This window comes from Mustelus asterias, chromosome 5 (assembly GCF_964213995.1).
Source record: "Mustelus asterias chromosome 5, sMusAst1.hap1.1, whole genome shotgun sequence".
In the NCBI taxonomy this organism is placed as follows: Eukaryota; Metazoa; Chordata; class Chondrichthyes; order Carcharhiniformes; family Triakidae; genus Mustelus; species Mustelus asterias.
In genome coordinates, this window is record NC_135805.1 from 55051844 (window position 1) to 55071253 (window position 19410).

Consider the following 19410-nt stretch of genomic DNA (forward strand, 5'->3'; position numbering starts at 1 on the left):
CCCAACTCAGTGTACCCCAATCTTCTGCAGCAACCTTTTGTGGGGCACCTTATCGAATGCCTTCTGGAAATCTAAAAACACCACATCCACCTGTTTCCCCTCTGCCAACCGCACTAGTCACATCTTCATAAAAATCCAGTAAATTAGTCAAACACGACTTTCCCTTCATGAATCCATGCTGTGTCTGCTTGATCGAACAATTCTTATCCAGGTGCTCTGTTATTTCCTCTTTAATGATGGACTCCAGCATCTTCCCAACTACGGACGTTAAGCTAACCGGCCTGCAGTTACCCGCCTTTTGTCTACTTCCTTTTTTAAACAGCGGCGTAACAGTAGCTGTTTTCCAATCAGCCAGCACTACCCCAGAGTCCAGTGAATTTTGATAAATAACTACTAACGCATCTGCTATTACCTCAGCCATTTCTTGCAGTACCCTGGGATGCATTCCATCCAGGCCCGGGGACTTGTCTACCTCAGTCCCACTAGTCTACCAAGCACTACCTCTTTAGTAACAGTAATTGTATTAAGGACCTCACCTCCCACCAGCTCTCGATCTCCAATATTCGGTAAACTATTTGTGTCTTCCACCGTGAAGACCGACACAAAGAACCTATTTAAAGTCAGTCATTTCCCACTATTAAATCTCCCCTCTCGTCCTCCAAGGCTCCAACATTCACTCTAGCCACTCTATTCTTTTTTATATATTTGTAAAAACTTTTACTATCATTTTTATTTTGAGCTAGTTTAGTTTCATAATCTATCTTTCCTTTTTTATCGCTTTCTTAGTCGTTCTTTGTTGTGTTTTTAAAGCTTTCCCAATCCACCAATTCTCCACTATTTTTGGCCACTCTACGCATCTGTTTTTATTTTAATACTTTCCTTTATTTCCTTTGTTATCCACGTTTGGCTATCCCTTTTCTTACAATCCTTCTTTATCACCAGAATATATTTTTACTGAGTACTTAAAAAAATCTCCTTAAAAACCCTCCTCTGTTCCTCAGCTGTCCTACCTACCAGTCTACTTGCCCAGTCTACATTAGCCAATTCCGCCCGCATCCTATCGTACTCCCCTCTGTTCAAGCAGAGGACACTGGTTTGGGACCCTACTTTCTCACCCTCCATCTGTATCAGAAATTCAACCATATTATGATCACTCAACCCAAGAGGATCCCTCACAAGAAAATCCTTAATTCTACCGGTCTCATGACAGTACCAGATCTAAGATAACTTGCTCTCTCGTAGGTTTTGTAACATACTGTTCAGTATGTTACAGAGCCAGCAGGACAGGACAGGTAGATAAGGTGATCAAGGTGACATATGGGATACTTGCCCATATTAGCAGAGGCACAGAACATAAGAACAGAGATTATGATGGAGCTGTAGAAAACACTCATTAGGCCACAAGTAGAGTATTGTGTGCAATTCTGGTTGTCACATTGTAGGAAGGATGAGATTGTACAAGCAAGATATATCAACCTGGTGAAGTCACAACATAGGACTACTATTGCATGTCAAACAGTGAAAGTAACATGCAATAGACAGGGCTAAGGGATCCCCAAACCAATAAATCAGATCTAAGCTCTGCAGTTCCGTCATATCTCGTCATGGTGAGTAGTGGACAATTAAACAAACTAACTGGAAGAGGCGGCTCTACAAAATCATAGAAATCATAGAAACCCTACAGTGCAGAAGGAGGCCATTCGGCCCATCGAGTCTGCACCGACCACAATCCCACCCAGGCCCTATGCCCACATATTTACCCGCTAATCCCTCTAACCTACACATCCCAGGACTCTAAGGGGCAATTCTTAACCTGGCCAATCAACCTAACCCGCACATCTTTGGACCCCAGCTTTAATGGAGGGGGAGTCCAGCACATTAGTGCTAAAGACAAGTATGAAACAAATCTACCCTATTGTAAGGGACTGAGGAAAGTTTGTGGGGAAGACTTTTACCAGTGTTCTTTGTCCCTTGTGGGTTTCAGTGTCCTGTTTGCCGGGCGGGTGCTGTGAACAGGATGCTGTTGGTTGAGTGATGTGGGCTGGGCCAATGGGATTGCTCTGGGGGCGGGAGGAAAAAAAGGCGCCAGGAAGTGAAGCAGCTGCAGAGCTGAAGAGGGAGAGAGCTGAAGAGGGAGTGTGCAGAGAGAGAGCTTTTTCCAGGCAGTGAGAATTCGGTTTGGAGTGAGAGGCAGCCAGGCGTTCCCCTGCCTGTTCTTTTCATTACTGCCGAGGAGGACAGCTTTCAGCGCACTCGACCTACGTTGCTGCACGGATAGCTCGCGGTACCTCTGCCTCCTGCAGCATCATCTTCCACACGTGTGTCTCTCCTGGACTGTGTGTGGGTGTCGTGAGTAACTGGTGGGGACTATACAATCCAACTGGAACAGTATCTACAAATGTGTTACTGAGGATGAGTTTCCCCATGTGTGCTCCAACGGATGGGCCCCAACGGTTATAGATCAGAGCTCACTGTTTTATGTCTGTTAATTATATGTGTTATTAAATTTATTTTTGATATTCCGATTACAGTACTGACATTTATGGGTAAACAGGGAATTAGCCAAATCAACATCAACCGCTCGGAATTCGGGATCCTGTTGATTGAATATTTAAATAGTAGCCCCATATAGTGGTCAGCAGGGGGTTACATTATAATCAAAGGGCTTCTCAAGCCAGTGAATGGACCGTACAACGACCTCAGGCAAGCAAAGGGAGGCAGGGTCCGTCTCCGAATCAACACCTCGTGGTGCCTTTACGTGGCAACATTGGTGAGTTTCTGCTCCCCAGACCTAGAGTAGCTGACGCTAAAATGCCACCCCTACTACCTTCCAAGGGACTTCACCTCTTATCGTGATAGCAGTTTACATCCCACCCCACTCGGACGTGAAGATTGCACTGAACGAAATATACACCATTACAAATAGTCTTGAGACAAAACATCCCGAGGCCTTGTTCATAGCGGCCAGAGACTTCAATCAGGCCAAGCACAAGAGTGTCCTACCAAGATACCACCACCATGTCTCCTGTTCCACCAGAAGTCCAAACATCCTGGACGACTGATGCTTTATCGCCCACCCACACTTTGGCAAATCAGACCACAAGGCTATTATGCTCCTGCTCCCGGCTTACAAGCAAAAACTGAAATGGGAGAATCTGATAAAAGGTCACGCAATGTCGGATGAAGAATCGGATGATCTTCTATGGGACTGCTTAGAGTCAGTAGTCAATATTTAAAAACTCTGCGACCAGCTTGAATGAGTACGCCACTACAGTAACTGACTTCATTAGTAAGTGTGTAGAAGACTTTGTGCCAAAGAGGCAAATCCATGTGTTTCCCAACCAGAAACCATGGATGAACAGGGATATCCACTGCCTGAAGTAGTCCAGGTCTGAGATGGTCAAGTCAGGCAACCCTGACCTATAGAAGAAAGCCAGATATGATCCAAGATCCAATGATGCCAAAAAACAGTATTGGACCAAGCTAGAGTGCCAGGCTAGCCACACAGACTGCTGCCAACTATGGCAAGGTCTGCAAGACGCAACAGGCTACAAGAGGAAGCCATGTAAAACCAGTGGCACGAACGTACACCTCTGATGAGCTCAATGCATTTGATGCCCATTTTGAGCAAGAGCACGCCCTCTACCCTGGAAGCCTTGTACGAACCTATATCCAAGGTCACCATTGCAGATGTCAGAGCAGCCTTCTCGAAGGCCAACCCATGAAAAGCGACTGGCCCGGATGGGGTACCTGGAGTACTCAGATCCTGTGTGGACAGATGGCAGGGGTATTCGCAGGCATCATCAACTTCTCTTTACAACAATCCGAGGTCCTTATCTGCTTCAAGAAGATGGCCATCATCCCGGTAACAAAGAAAAGCCAGGCAGCGTGCCTTAATGACTATCATCCGGTGGCTCTGACATCCATCATTATAAAGTGCTTTGAAAGGCTCATCATGGCACAAATCAATTCCAGCCTCCCAGACTTACTGGATCCACTACAGTTCACCTAACGCTGCAACAGGTCCACAACAGACGCCATCTCCCTGACCCTGCACTCAACCCTGGAACACCTAGATAACAAAGGCACCCATATCAGACTCCTATTTAAAATAGACAGCAGCTCAGTCTTCAACACTATTATTCCTATGAAACTCATCCCTAAATCCCATGGCCTGGGGCTCAGCTCCTCCCTCTACAATTGGATCCTGAACTTGCTAACCCACAGACTGCAATCAGTAAGGATAGGCGCGAGAAATGGGGACGAAGTAGAAATGGTCGAGAGCTTCAAGTTTTTAGGTGCCCAGGTCCCCCCATGCCGACACTATAGTTCAGAAAGCCTCTACTTTCTCAGAAGACTAGGGGAATTTGGTATGTCAGTTACGACTCTCACCAACTTTTACAGATGCACCATAGAAAGCATTCTTTCTGATTGTATCACAGCTTGGTATGGCTCCTGCTCTGTTCAAGATCGCAAGAAACTATAAAGGGTCATGAACAAAGCCCAATCCAGCTTCCCAGCCATTGGCACTGTCTATACTTCCCGCTGCCTCGGAAAAGCAGCCAGCATAATCAAGGACCCCATGCACCCCAGACACTCTTCTCTCGGGAAAAAGATACAAAAGTCTGAGGATGCATACCAACTGACTCAAGACCTGCTTCTTCCCTGCTGCCAGACTTTTGAAAGGACCTACCTTGCATTAAGTGGATCTTTCTCTAAACCCTAGCTATGACTGTAACACTACATTCTGCACTCTCTCCTTTCCTTCTCTATGTACAATATGCTTTGTCGGTATAGCGCAAGAAACAATACTTTTCACTGTATACTAATACATGTGACAATAAATAAATCAAAATCTTCAGCCAGAAGTGCCATGTGTTTTAATGGACAACGTGTCCCATTATCACTCCATTTCTCCCTCATAATGCAAAGGGATGTAGAAATGATGTGCTGTTTTGCATAAATTGGCTCCACCATTTGTCTCTAGCTTTAGTACAAATTGTAGAAGTTGCTGATCCATTTTGCCTCCGCCCAAGTTTGCCAGAATTCAGCCAATTGGATTCACTCCACGATATCAAATAATGGCTGAAGACACTGTATACTGCAAAGACAATGGCCCTGACAACCTTCCAGCAACATGAATGAAGACTTTTGTTCCAGAAGAGATCACATCCCTAGCCAAACTATTTTGTATAGCTACAACACTGGTAACATAGAACATCACCCAGGCACATCATGTTCATAAAAAGGACAAATGCAACCTGGTCAATTACTGTTCTATCAGCCTACTCTCAAATCAGCCAAGTAATGAAAAGTGTCGCTGACAGTGCTGTAAAGTGGCATTTAGTCAGCAATAACCTAGTTTGGGTTCTGCCAGGGTCAGCTTCTGACCTTCTGATTGGTTCAAACCACGGACAAAAGAACTGAACTCAAGGTTAAGTGAGAGTGACTGCCCTTGACATCGAGGCAGTATTTGACAAAGTGTGGCATCAAGGTGCCCTAGTGAAATTGGAATTAATGGGAATCAGGAAAAAAACTCATACCTAGCACAAAGGATGAGGCTTGCGTTTGTTGGAGTCCATCATCTCAGTCTCAGGTCATTGCTGCAGGATTTCTTTATGGTAGCGTCTTAGGCCCAACCACCTTCAGCTGCTTCATCAATTACCTTCTCTAACCTTGGAGAGAGATGGATGAATGCTGATGGTTGCACCATGTTCAACACCACAGAGGACTTCTCAAATACTGAAGCAGTCTGTGCCCACATTCAAAATCCAGACTAGGGTCGATGTGCAAACAGCAAGTAACATTCATGCCACACAAATGCCAGGTAATGAGAGAATCCAACCATCTACCCTTGATATTCAATGGCATTACCATAGCTAAGTTCACCCACTATCAACATCCTGGGGTTGGGGGTACCATGGACCAGAAACAGAACTGGACCAGCCATGTAAATACTACAAGAGCTAGTCATGGAATGGAAATTTCTTTTAGAAAGTAACTAACTTCCCAAAGCCTTCCATTATCTACACAGTACAGGTCATGGATGTGATGGAATTCTTCCCACTTGTCTGGATGAACAGCCCACTTGATCAGCACCCTACCCACCACCTTAAACAACCAACGTAGTGTGGCAGCAGATTGTACCCTCTACAAGATACATTGCAGAAACTCACCAAGGCTTCTTCAATAGCACCTTCAACACCCGTAACCTCCACACCTTGACGAACAAAGGCAGCAGATGCATGCAAATTATACCATCTGCAAGTTCCCTTTCAAGCCAGAACTATTCTGACTTGGAACAATATCACGATTCCTTCATTGTCACTGGACCAAAATACTGGAATTCCCTTAACACTATAGATTTCCTATAACACAAACTACAGCAGTTCAAGAAAGCAACTCACCATCACCTTCTCAACTACAATTAGGGATGAGCAATAAACACTGGCTCAGCCCATGAATAATTTTTTTAAAAATTACCAGTTACTCAATGGTCAATGTAAAAACATTAATAAATCAAATCAACAATGATGGTATTGTCACATGTATTAACATGGTGAAGTATTGTTTCTTGCGCACTATATAGACAAAACATACCGTTCATAGAGAAGGAAACGAGAGAGTGCAGAATGTAGTGTTAGTCATAGCTCGGGTGGAGCGAAAGATCAACTTAATGAAAGGCAAGTCCATTCAAAAGTCTGATAGCAGCAAGGAAGAAGCTGTTCTTGAGTCGGTTGGTACGTTAAAAGTTGGAGACAGTCGTAGCTGACATGCCAAATTTCCTTAGTCTTCTGAGAAAGTAGAGGTGTTAGTGGGTTCTCAACCCTTTCTACTTCATCCCCATTGATGTAGACAGGGGCATGTTCTCGTTTACACTTCCTGAAGTCGATGACAATCTCCTTCGTTTTGTTGACATTGAGGGAGAGATTATTGTTGCCACACCAGTTCACCAGATTCTCTCTCATTCCTATACTCTGTCTCGTCATTGTTCGAGATCAGACCCACTACTGTGGTGTCGTCAGCAAACTTGAAAATTGAATTGGAAGGGAATTTGGCCACAGTCATAGATGTAGAAGGAGCTGAGAACACAACCTTATGGGGCACCGGTGTTCAGGATGATCGTGGAGGTGGTGTTGTTGCCTATCCTTACTGATTGTGGTCTGCGAGTTAGGAAGTTCAGGATCCATTTACAGAGGAAGGTGCCAAGGTCCAGGCCAGAGAGTTTGAAGATGAGTTTTGGGGGAATAATGGTGTTGAAGGCTGAGCTGTAGTCAATAAATAGGAATCTGACATTAGATATCCTTGTTATCCAGGTGTTCCAGGGTTGAGTGCAGGGCTGGGAGATGGCATCTGCTGTGGACCTGTTGCGGAGGTAGGCAAACTGTAGTGGATCTAGGTAGTCTGGGAGGCTGGAATTGATTCATGCCATGACTAACCTTTTGAAGCACTTCATAAATGATGGATGTCAGAGCCACCGGCAGATAGTCATTAAGGATGCTGCGTGGTTTTTCTGAGGTACCTGGATGATGGTCGTCTTTTTGAAGCAGATAGAGACCTCGGATTGTTGTAGAGAGGGGTTGAAGATTTCTGTGAATACCCCCGCCAGCTGATCGGCGCAGGATCGGAGTGCTCGTCTGGGCACCCCACCCAGGGCAGTCACTTTGTGGGTTGACCTTCGAGAAAGCAGGCCTGACATCTGCAATGGTGACCCCAGATACAGGTTCATCTAGGGTGGAGGGCATGCTCTCGCTGACCTCTTGCTCAAAACAGCCGTAGAATGCATTGAGCTCATCAGGGAGGGGTGTGTTGGAGCCTGCGATTTTACATGTTGATGATATGCAATACTTTAATATAGCTAGATATCAAGATTTAAATAAAATGGCAGGATCTCATTTGTATTAGTACTGTTCATTCAACTCATGCCAGTTAACAAAAAGACATCTATAAAAACTAAGGCTTCTTACATACCATGCCCAGCATACAGAGGAAACATAGAAAATTGACATGCACAACTGCTGGGAAAGTAGCTGCCTGCACTGCTGAGTATTTCCAACATTTTTTTGATCTTATTTGCATCGAGATCAACTACTAAAAGAACATAGAAAGGGAGAAGGCATTTTAGCCCTTGAGCTAATTCCATTCAACAAAATTATGGCTGATCTGTGACCTCATGCCATCTATTCACCTTGGTTCCATATTGCTCAGTACATTTGGTTAGTAAAAACCTGCCCATCTCATGTCTAAAATTGAGCGACTTAGCATTTACTACTTTGAGAGTCTTTTCCATAATTTGATGACCCTTAGCATGAAGTGCTTACCAATCTATTGCATGAATGACCTGGGTCTAACTTTAAGATTAGACCCCATGCTCACTCCATAACTTTTTATATTCCAGGGAATAAGCTATTATTTAATCTTTTTTCATAATTTAACTCTTGGGGTCCTGGGTATATTGACATTTCCACTGCAGTATCCCAAGGTATGATGCCTAGAATTGTAAAATATCACACCGAATCCATTATAACCAGGTCTTTGTCTAACTATAGCAAAACACCCTTGCTTTCATATCTATAGAGCTAGAATTTCATTAGTTTGATGCCTTTATAACTGACTACTATATTTTAGTTGTGTTTGTGTGGACCATACAATCTTTTGGGACTTCCTGTTCCACCATTTTTTATTTCATAGGTGAAAAATGAATGGCCCACATTTATCTGTATTAAAATTCATTTACCATAGATTTTCTCATTCATTTCATCTCGTTTTGAGGTCTTTGCAATTTTCTGCATCCGTACTATTCATCTGAGTGTATTCAGTGAGGCTGGATAATATTGCTTTCCATTTTAGCTTAATCATTAAGAATGACAGTGATTAATTGAGGCTCCTGAATAGAACATTAATCACTTCCCTCTAATTAGAGTACCCACCCATTAAACCTAATTTTCCCCAACCAGGTCAATAATTTGCTTTCAATTGCAGGAGTTTTAATATATAGTTCTGTTCTCATCAAGCATGGCTTTTTTTCTTGTCTTGGGGCAGTGATTCTCAAAGTGCGATCCAATGACTCCTGTTGTTCCAGACAGACTTGCCAAGGTGTCATTAAAATAATGCAAACGCAATCCATGCTGCAATGTCACAGGTCAGGCACACATTGTTGGCTGTCTCAGCTACTGGCAAATGTTACGAAGGGGAGGTTGATCTCCTCTCGCATGACTAACACTCAACCACAGAGAAGTACCTCCCTGCATAATCTGTTAAAGTGTTTGTGAGAAGGGGGATTATAAAGAACAAAGAACAGTACAGCACAGGAAACAGGCCCTTCGGCCCTCCAAGCCTGTGCCGCTCATTGGTCCAACTAGACCAATCGTTTGTATCCCTCCATTCCCAGGCTGCTCATGTGACGATCCAGGTAAGTCTTAAACGATGTCAGTGTGCCTGCCTCCACCACCCTACTTGGCAGCGCATTCCAGGCCCCCACCACCCTCTGTGTAAAAAAACATCCCTCTAATATCTGAGTTATACTTCGCCCCTCTCACCTCGAGCCCGTGACCCCTCGTGAACGTCACTTCTGATCTGGGAAAAAGCTTCCCACCGTTCACCCTATCTATCCCCTTCATAATCTTGTACACCTCTATTAGATCTCCCCTCATTCTCCGTCTTTCCAGGGAGAACAACCCCAGTTACCCAATCTCTCCTCATAGCCAAGACCCTCCATACCAGGCAACATCCTGGTAAACCTTCTCTGCACTCTCTCTAACGCCTCCACGTCCTTCTGGTAGTGCGGCGACCAGAACTGGACGCAGTACTCCAAATGTGGCCTAACCAGCGTTCTATACAGCTGCATCATCAGACTCCAGCTTTTATACTCTATACCCCGTCCTATAAAGGCAAGCATACCATATGCCTTCTTCACCACCTTCTCCACCTGTGTTGCCACCTTCAAGGATTTGTGGACTTGCACACCTAGGTCCCTCTGTGTTTCTATACTCCTGATGACTCTGCCATTTATTGTATAACTCCTCCCTACATTATTTCTTCCAAAATGCATCACTTCGCATTTATCTGGATTAAACTCCATCTGCCACCTCTCCGCCCAATTTTCCAGCCTATCTATATCCTGCTGTATTGCCCGACAATGCTCTTCGCTATCCGCAAGTCCAGCCATCTTCGTGTCATCCGCAAACTTGCTGATTATACCAGTTACACCTTCTTCCAAATCATTTATATATATCACAAATAGCAGAGGTCCCAGTACAGAGCCCTGCGGAACACCACTGGTCACAGACCTCCAGCCGGAAAAAGACCCTTCGACCACTACCCTCTGTCTCCTATGGCCAAGCCAGTTCTCCACCCATCTAGCCACTTCCCCTTGTATCCCATAACCTTCTTAACCAACCTGCCATGTGGGACTTTGTCATTGCCTTACTGAAATCCATATAGACGACATCCACGGCCCTTCCTTCATCAACCGTTTTTGTCACTTCCTCAAAAAACTCCACCAAATTTGTAAGGCACGACCTCCCTCTTACAAAACCATGCTGTCTGTCACTAATGAGATTGTTCCTTTCTAAATGCACATACATCCTGTCTCTAAGAATCCTCTCCAACAACTTCCCTACGACGGACGTCAAGCTCACCGGCCTATAATTTCCTGGGTTATCCCTGCTACCCTTCTTAAACAACGGGACCACATTCGCTATCCTCCAATCCTCAGGGACCTCACCCGTGTCCAAAGAAGCGACAAAGACTTCCGTCAGAGGCCCAGCAATTTCATCTCTCGCCTCCCTGAGCAGTCGAGGATAGATGCCATCAGGCCCTGGGGATTTGTCAGTTTTAATGTTCCCTAAAAAACCTAACACTTCCTCTCTTGTAATGGAGATTTTCTCTAACGGGTCAACACCTCCCTCCGAGACACTCCCGGTTAACACGCCCCTCTCCTTCGTGAATACCGATGCAAAGTATTCATTTAGGATCTCCCCTATTCCCTTGGGTTCTAAGCATAATTCCCCTCCTTTGTCCCTGAGAGGTCCGATTTTCTCCCTGACAACTCTCTTGTTCCTAACGTATGAATAGAATGCCTTAGGATTCTCCTTAATCCTGCCTGCCAAGAACATCTCGTGACCTCTTTTTGCCCTTCTAACTCCCCATTATCTGCCTTCAACAGCTTTTAGTGGTCAAATCAAAATAACTACCCGAGACTTTCTCTGTAAAATCAACAAGTAAAAAGGTAAACTATTAACTAATCGAATAAAACACTATTCTAATGGAATGCTGTTTAGATAATTACAATTTCCACTTATTAAAAATATATATATAATTTTTCTTAGTCACTCACAAAATGCAGTCAGGTTTGTCACCATCTGGAATGTTTTTTCTTCTTTGCTGATTTCTTTTGCCTTCTGTTGTTCTGTTCCTCAGATGAAATTAGGCTCTCTTAAAACATCAATGTGGCTGTTAGACCGGCAGAGACAGTGACTGTCTGTGTCTCCCTCTCTAGCTGTGACAGTAGTGGGCAGATGGCCTTTGACAGTTTTGTAGAGCTGGTTTTATACCCTCCAATGACATACCAAAATTTGCACAATAGGATTGGTCTACAGGTTATCAAAATATAAAATTAAATTTTGATAGGCTGCTGCTATTCCAAATTAATTGATTAAAATTCAAAAACAACCTGTCGTCTTGGCAGCATTTACTGCCTAGTGATAGAATGAAACAATGTACAGCATGCATCTGCTTCTCTTTTTAAAAAAAAATTAAGTGCAGAAAACAACAAAGCCACCTTTTAAAAGACAATTTCACAACTCTTAGTATTTTTACAATTTGTAATTTTACAAACACTAATTTCACAAAACAAAGTCCTGATGGTAGAAATGCCACACACCAGTGTCAGCAATACTTTAGTGCAGACAGGCTGATAAACAACAAACACAAGCTGCACAGCAGGTAGAAGGGTAGGGAGACGATGGCCAAGTGGTCTTATTGCTTGGCTATTAATCCAGAAACTCAACTAATGTTTTGAGGACCTGGATTCAAATCCCACCATGGCAGATGGTGGAATTTGGAATTCAATTTAAAAAAATCTAGAATTAAGAATGTACTGATGACCATGAAACCTTTAGTGATTCAGATGGGTTTTTCCGACAATCAATATCCTTTAGAGTCAGAGGTTTACAGCATGGAAACAGGCCCTTCGGCCCAACTTGTCCATGTTGCCCTTATTTTTTTTTAAAACTCCTAAGCTAATCCCAATTGCCCACATTTGGCCCATATCCCTCTATACCCATCGTACCCATGTAACTATCTAAATGCTTTTTAAAAGATAAAATTGTACCCACCTCTACTACTACCTCTGGCAGCTCGTTCCAGACACACCACCCTCTGCACCTCTCACCTTAAACCTATGCCCTCTAGTTTTAGACTCCCCTACCTTTGGGAAAAGATATTGACTATCTACCTTGTCTATGCCCCTCATTATTTTATAGACCTCGACGAGGTCACCCCTCAGCCTCCTACACTCCAGAGGAAAAAAAGTCCCAGTCTATTCAGCCTCTCCTTATAACTCAATCCATCAAGTCCCCGGTAGCATCCTAGTAAATCTTTTCTGCACTCTTTCTAGTTTAATAATATCCTTTCTATAATAGGGTGACCAGAATTGCACACAGTATTCCAAGTGTGGCCTTACCAATGTCTTGTACAACTTCAACAAGACGTCCCAACTCCTGTATTGAAAGGAAGGAAATCTGCCGTCCTTACCTACATGTGACTCCAGAGCCACAGCAATGTGATTGACTCTCAACTGCCTCTGACAATTAGGGATGGGCAATAATGCTGGTCAGCCAGTGACACCCATGTTTCATGAATGAATAAAAAAGGGCAGTGGTGTTATTCCAGCCACCAAGCCTAATCCACACCAAGATGTTCGGGGATGTGTCGTGCAATGAACAGGCATGTTGCTGACCTAGAAGGCTGCCTTTCAAATGAAGGGAAGATAAAACTTTTGTCACATTAACTGGCATGGTGAAAAGTATTGTTCTTGCACACTATACAGACAAAGCATACGGTTCATAGAGTACATAAGGGAGAAGGAAAGGAGAGGGTGCAGAATGTAGTGTCACAGTCATAGCTAGGGTGTAGAGAAAGATCAACTTAATACAAGCTAGGTCCATTCAAAAGTCTGATGGCAGCAGTTCTTGTATTGAGTTCTCAATACTGTATGAACAAAAAGTTGGAAAAACTCAGCAGGTAAAGAGTGTCTGTGTACAGAAACAAAACATTTCAGACCCATGACCTTACATTTCCCTCCTCGGTTCTGATGAAACGGGCTTTTAAAGGTACAAGACCATAACATGTAAAAGTAGGCCATTTTGATGCATTGAGTCTGCTCCACCAGTGAGATCATAACTGATCTGCTATGATAATCCTCAACTCCACTTTCCTATCTTATCCCCACAACTCTGATTCCCTTACGAATTAAATATCTGAATGCAACATGAAAGGACACGTTTTCACAAATGTTCACTACATCAGACAGTCAAGACACTAAGTTTACATTCAGGAATGCAAGTATGCAAGGAGTTTAATGCATTATAATTAGATATGTAATCCATCAGGAAAGGAATCCAGAGCCACCTCAGGGCCATTTATTGGCCCAATATTTAACTAAATTATTTGGGTAAAGTTTATTTCATTCATAAGTACACTTACATTAATACTGCAATGAAGTTACTGTGAAAATCCCCTCGTCGCCATACTCCAGCGCCTGTTCGGGTACACTGAGGGAGAATTTAGCTTGGCCAGTGCACATCTTTTGGACTGTGGGAGGAAACCCATGCAGATACAGGGAGAATGTGGAGACTCCGTACACAGTCACGCAAGCTGGGAATTGAACCTGGGTCCCTGGCGCTCTGAGGCAGCAGTAACCAGTGTTACTGTGAACATCTCCCATTGCTCCTCTGTAGTTTAGCAGATAAGAGTTTGGGCCTGTTTGCTGTTCTCAGGATCCACCACATCTGTTTAACCTCATGATAATGTAAAATCTTAACTATGTTAGGTTTCTTCTGTTCAAACCCAACATTGAACCTAATCATGTTGCGAATATTGTTGAATATTCGCAACATAGATTAATGGCTATATTTAGCTCATTGTTAAATCTAGTACAGTCTCTATTCTGCGAGAGAGAGTAGAGCCAACATTGAGACTGGATTACCCTTCGTCAGAGCTCTTGCTGTCAGACCTGCTGAGATTTTCCAACATTTTCTGTTTTTGTTTGATTCCAGCATCCACAGTATTTTGCTTTTATATCAGCCTGCATTTCTTGTTGGTTCTAGACTAGTGGTTCCCAACCTTCTCCTTTATGCAGACCACAACATAAACAAGTGGTTTTAAACATTTTTTAAAAAAATGGCTGAATGGGTATTAAAAATGCAGCTAATTTCTAGTAGTTTATGACACGCACACAAATATTGCACTTGTCACAGCACAATAACAGAACAATAATGGATCATATTATACAAGGATGTTTGTGAAATTACATTGAATAATGCAATATCAATTATGATATATATATATAAGGTACACATAATTGCATTTTTTCTATGGACCATTTGCAGTACCCTTGCAGACCACATATTTTAAATGAGGTGCACACAGAGAAAAGTATTAGCAGCAGCTCAATTTATTACCACCACCTGCAGGTAATCTCAAGTGCTCAATACAACCTACCACATTAAGGGACATCTTCAAAAGTCAGAGCAAATACCCAAAATAATTTGAAATAAACCTCAAATTACACACTACTGCTTGCTACATTGCTAACACATTTTCCCACTTTTCATATTTATTTTGACTCTGAATTTTAACAAATCTGCCTAATGCTTGCAAACAGCAATTTCAACAACTACACTTCAGAATGAGATGTTGGGGGTTGTTGTTTAACAAAAAAAGTCTCAGCTGAATTAGTTAAAATTCAATAAATATTATGAAAAAAGCTTCATCAGGTGATTCCTCAAGCCATAAAAGCTGAGGCTGAGCTGACATTCCACCTCTGAGTGCACTTATACTTTGACAGTTAACCCAAGCAAAACAATACAAAAGAAATCTTCTGTCAGGAGTCCAATTTTATCCCGAGAGATCCAACTAAATCTAACTCCAACAGAAAGCTTTTATTACAATTAGTCTTTTGCAAGCTCAAACTCACGTCAGCAGATGATGCAACTGACAAGTGCTCCTAACAAAGGAAGTGAATAAAGTTCAATGTAAGCACCCACAAACAGCATTAAAACAAAAAGAAACTTTACAGCACACTAATGGTTGCAAGCAGGTGCCAGAGTGTGGTGATTAGGGGGATTTTCACAGTAACTTTGTTGCAGTAGGCCTACTTGTGACTAATAAATAAATAGCATAATCTGTCAGTCATAATATAAACAGATGGTTTTTTTAAAACAAGGGATAAAGCATATGACAACTGAAGTAGATTAATGCTGGATATTTATTTAGTTTAAATTATTTCCACTTGTACAAAATAACCCTCACTGTAAACAAAAGGTACCACACAATGTTGACAGTATCAGTATGTACCACTCAATATCCTAAACCATCCATACATCAAGCAATGATTTAATTATAACTAAGATTTGTACAGTTAACATATATACAAGGTGACCAGATTTAACATCTTGAACATACTTCCACAAAATCTTTCAATCTCTGTATGAATGATAGTTAAATGTTCATTTTAATATTCAAATCAACAACTTGCAATTATCTAGGTGCTTTAAATAAAGTGACCTGTCCGAAGGTATTACACAGGGGCATTGTTAGACAAAAATTGACTGAGCCAAAAGAGACAGTGTAGATAACAAAAATATCGATCATAGGTTTTGAAGGAGAGATTTATGATGGAAATTTAGAATTATGGGCCAATACAGCAGAAGGCACAGCCACCAAACGTGGAAGAAGTCAGGAGTGCATAAGAGACCAGAATTGTAGGAATGCAAAATTCGCAGACGTTTGTGGAACTGGAAGGTATGGCACAGAGGGAATTGAACACTGCACAGAATAAGCATTAGAAAACATGATAGGGCACACTTCTAAAGATGATCTTGTGAAACCATACTTAATGAAAAAAAATGACTGATTTTACTGATTGGATACCCCAAATGAATAGTTAAAAAGACCAAAGCCACACTCCCAAAGATATGAAATCACAGTCAAAGATGGCTGTACATTTGCCTCACGGTACCTTCTATATTCCAAGGCTGTTCAGTGAAGCCACCTGCAAAAATCTCACCAGGAAAAATCACCTTTAAAGTGTGTATGGGAGTTATCTCCCATCCCATTAGCAAAGGATCCAGGTAATTACCAGGCAATTAAATTGGGTGGATACAAGCCATTTGGCATAAATTACTTGGATAGTACGACACTGGCTGAGAGGGGAATTCCCATCCACGATCAAATCAAGTTAGAACTGGAATACACTAGCCATGGGCATATTTAGATCATTGGGAAGTTGGAGAGAGGGTTACATGGCAAGCCAGTTACTCTGTGATTAGGCAACATTTTGTCTGTCGATCAGGACAAGCAACAGTGAAGCTGAAGGAGCAAGGCTCTGGGTGGGTTCCCTCTCTACCCAACTTCCAGGTTTTGAACCCTGTTTGCTGTTTGGACTCTCCATGTGCCACAGAAATTTTAAAAGGCCTCAACCCCATAGCTGTAACCTTCAGGGGACGGGCAAAATCATCTATCAAAATCTTTAAACCACCCAACACTGACCAAGATTAGCCTGAAACCAGTCAAGTCATCTTCACGAAGCACATATCCCTTTAATTTTATAGGATTTTAAAAAGCTTCATCTGTCCTCCCACTATTTGCGGGAGAGAACATGTGAAAGTTGGAGCATTTTATAATAAATATTATACTCTTTTAAAACTCTCAAAAGAAGCTTGTCTGCATCTTCTTTAGCCACAGCACAAACAGTTAAGTATTCATTGAATTGACAGGCACATCCTTTAAAAACTATTGCAATCAAACGAGGAGTGAGAAATGTGGGTTCCAGTACACAGAACAAAACTATCATCTTTCTATAATAGGTAAAGACAGAAAATTAAAAAAGGAAAGTTATTGTTTTCACTTTTTAATGTTTTGTAAACCTGTAATTCACAAGAACATACATAAGCAAATTCTATGCAACTAAGTTTTTGAATACAAAGTAATGGAAACACGAAAGTGCCTTCAGCACATGGATTTTCAATAGAATTTCTAACTTGGCAAATTTCCATGCACACCAGAGTGGCACTCCCTGTCAACCCACGAGGCAAGCACTATTTTAACTTCAAATTGGACTTGATTTGATTGAATTGGAAAAGTATTTTTAAAAAGAGCCACATATATATTCAATTTTAATCTTGGATAGATCTATGAAAAGTCAGTAATAGTATAACATTCCAAACTACATGGTGAATAAGTTAGTATGATTTTCATATCTATGCAAAACAGATAGCAATGGTAAGTAGTACAGCACTTCATTTTGTACATTTAGAAAGGAGCCCAGTAGATCTGTCATTAAATCGAGCTAAATTCCACAATGTCAGAAGATTTAAGTACCCACTCAACATTAAAGCAAGCCACATGGATCACCACATCTGCAAGTATAACACATGTGTAATGTTTTGTGGTAGATCACACTGCAGCCTAACTACCAATATCAATATTGCATCCATATATTTGTGAACTTAAGAGAGACTGCAGCCTGGACACACTGGATCATTAAGGTCACTCCAAACTCAAAAATGTTTCCAATATTCCTGCTTGCAGTCACACCCTCTACCCACAACTGAGAGCACAGGCCACAGATCTGACCTCAGATAGGGAGTGTCTATGGATTCCAAGGAAAAGGGTCATCAATCCCAGGACAGCCGCAGCTGTCAGCACCCTCAAAATCCAGCTCCCACAACACTTCAGTAAGGTGAATTATAGGTTCTCTTTTTTCACTGAAAACAGTCAAGCTGACACCCTAACAGGAAGTTTGAGTTCATAAAAAATAAATCAGCCACTTCATGTTACCATACAAAAAAATAAGTGAAATGCATCCAGCAAGCAATCCCCACCCCTCAGATATTAAGCAAAATCTTCTCATCAAACATGCTGCCTTGGCATTTAAAGTAATAGTTGCAAGTGTGCAGACTGCAAGGTACCTCAATCACTGGTCAGTTCAGTCTATCCCCAGCGCTGGCCAGACCTGTCAAGCAGTGGTCAGTACAGTCTATCCCCAGCACTGCCCAGGCCTGTCAAGCAGTGGTCAGCACAGTCTATCCCCAGCACTGCCCAGACCTGTCAAGCAGTGGTCAGTTCAGCCTATCCCCAGCACTGCCCAGACCTGTCAAGCAGTGGTCAGTGCAGTCTATCCCCAGCACTGCCCAGACCTGTCAAGCAGTGGTCAGTTCAGCCTATCCCCAGCACTGCCCAGACCTGTCAAGCAGTGGGTCAGTGCAGTCTATCCCCAGCGCTGCCCAGACCTGTCAAGCAGTGGTCAGTTCAGCCTATCCCCAGCACTGCCCAGACCTGGTCAAGCAGTAGGTCAGTTGACTTTATCCCTGGGCCTAATGACTGGTCAGTTTCCTCTGTCCCTGGTCAGTTGGCGGCCTCTCGGCGGCTGACATTATTATTATGATGATTACCTTGTTCAGGAGCGGGTCCCTGAGAATATCAGAGCCCCTTTTCCGGGTGTAAACGGGAGTTTGGGAACACTCCTGCAGTTTCTGACAGCCGGCTGCCTCTTGTTGGGCCATGTTAGGGGCGAGATTTCAAACGGACTCGGGGTCGGTTCCCAGCGCGAGAGGCTGGGGCAGAGCGCGCGAGAGAAAGACAGCTGCACTAAGCGCGAGGCCCGCTGCTGCACAGGCTTATCTCCAGCTGCTCCACATCACCAGCAAAGCAGATAAGAGAGCTGTTCCAATCCGAGCCAGCCCTTCATCCCCTTGCTGAGGGAAGCACTCATTAATCAATCAACCATTTGCAAATCAATCTTCACCATGCTGGCAAAGTCGCACAACACAAATACTCAGCAGGTCAGCATTTAGAGAGGAGCCAGGTTAGCCATTTTCATAGGTAATCTCTGCACCTAAGACGAATGAGAGATAAATATTTCTTCCCCCCGCAGGTTGATCAAGAATTGAGGGGATGGGAGGAGGAAAACTGCAGACTGATGGAAAGGTCAGCGAGCTGTAACTTTAAACCTGCTGCTGTTCCCCACAGATGCTGAGTATTTGCAGCATCTTTTACTTCAAATTTCCAGCATCTGCAGTAATTTGCATTTATATATTTCATGTACTTGCAATGATATACTTCTCTTGATATGCATCCCTTGCACTTGCTGAAACACTCACTCCCAAACGTTGTCTGATTTCAAGA

General features: G+C 42.8%; 1 protein-coding gene across 1 annotated transcript in view; it reads right to left on the reverse strand.

Moving 5' to 3' along the window:
- The window catches only part of me1 (malic enzyme 1, NADP(+)-dependent, cytosolic), a 558590-nt gene extending 539468 nt beyond the window's left edge, over positions 1-19122 (reverse strand). The window contains exon 1 of the mRNA XM_078212605.1: positions 18678-19122. Within this exon, the coding sequence (XP_078068731.1) occupies positions 18678-18788 (111 nt within the window). The 5' untranslated portion in view covers positions 18789-19122. The remainder of the gene's footprint in view (positions 1-18677) is intronic.
- Between the last annotated feature and the right edge of the window lie 288 nt (positions 19123-19410).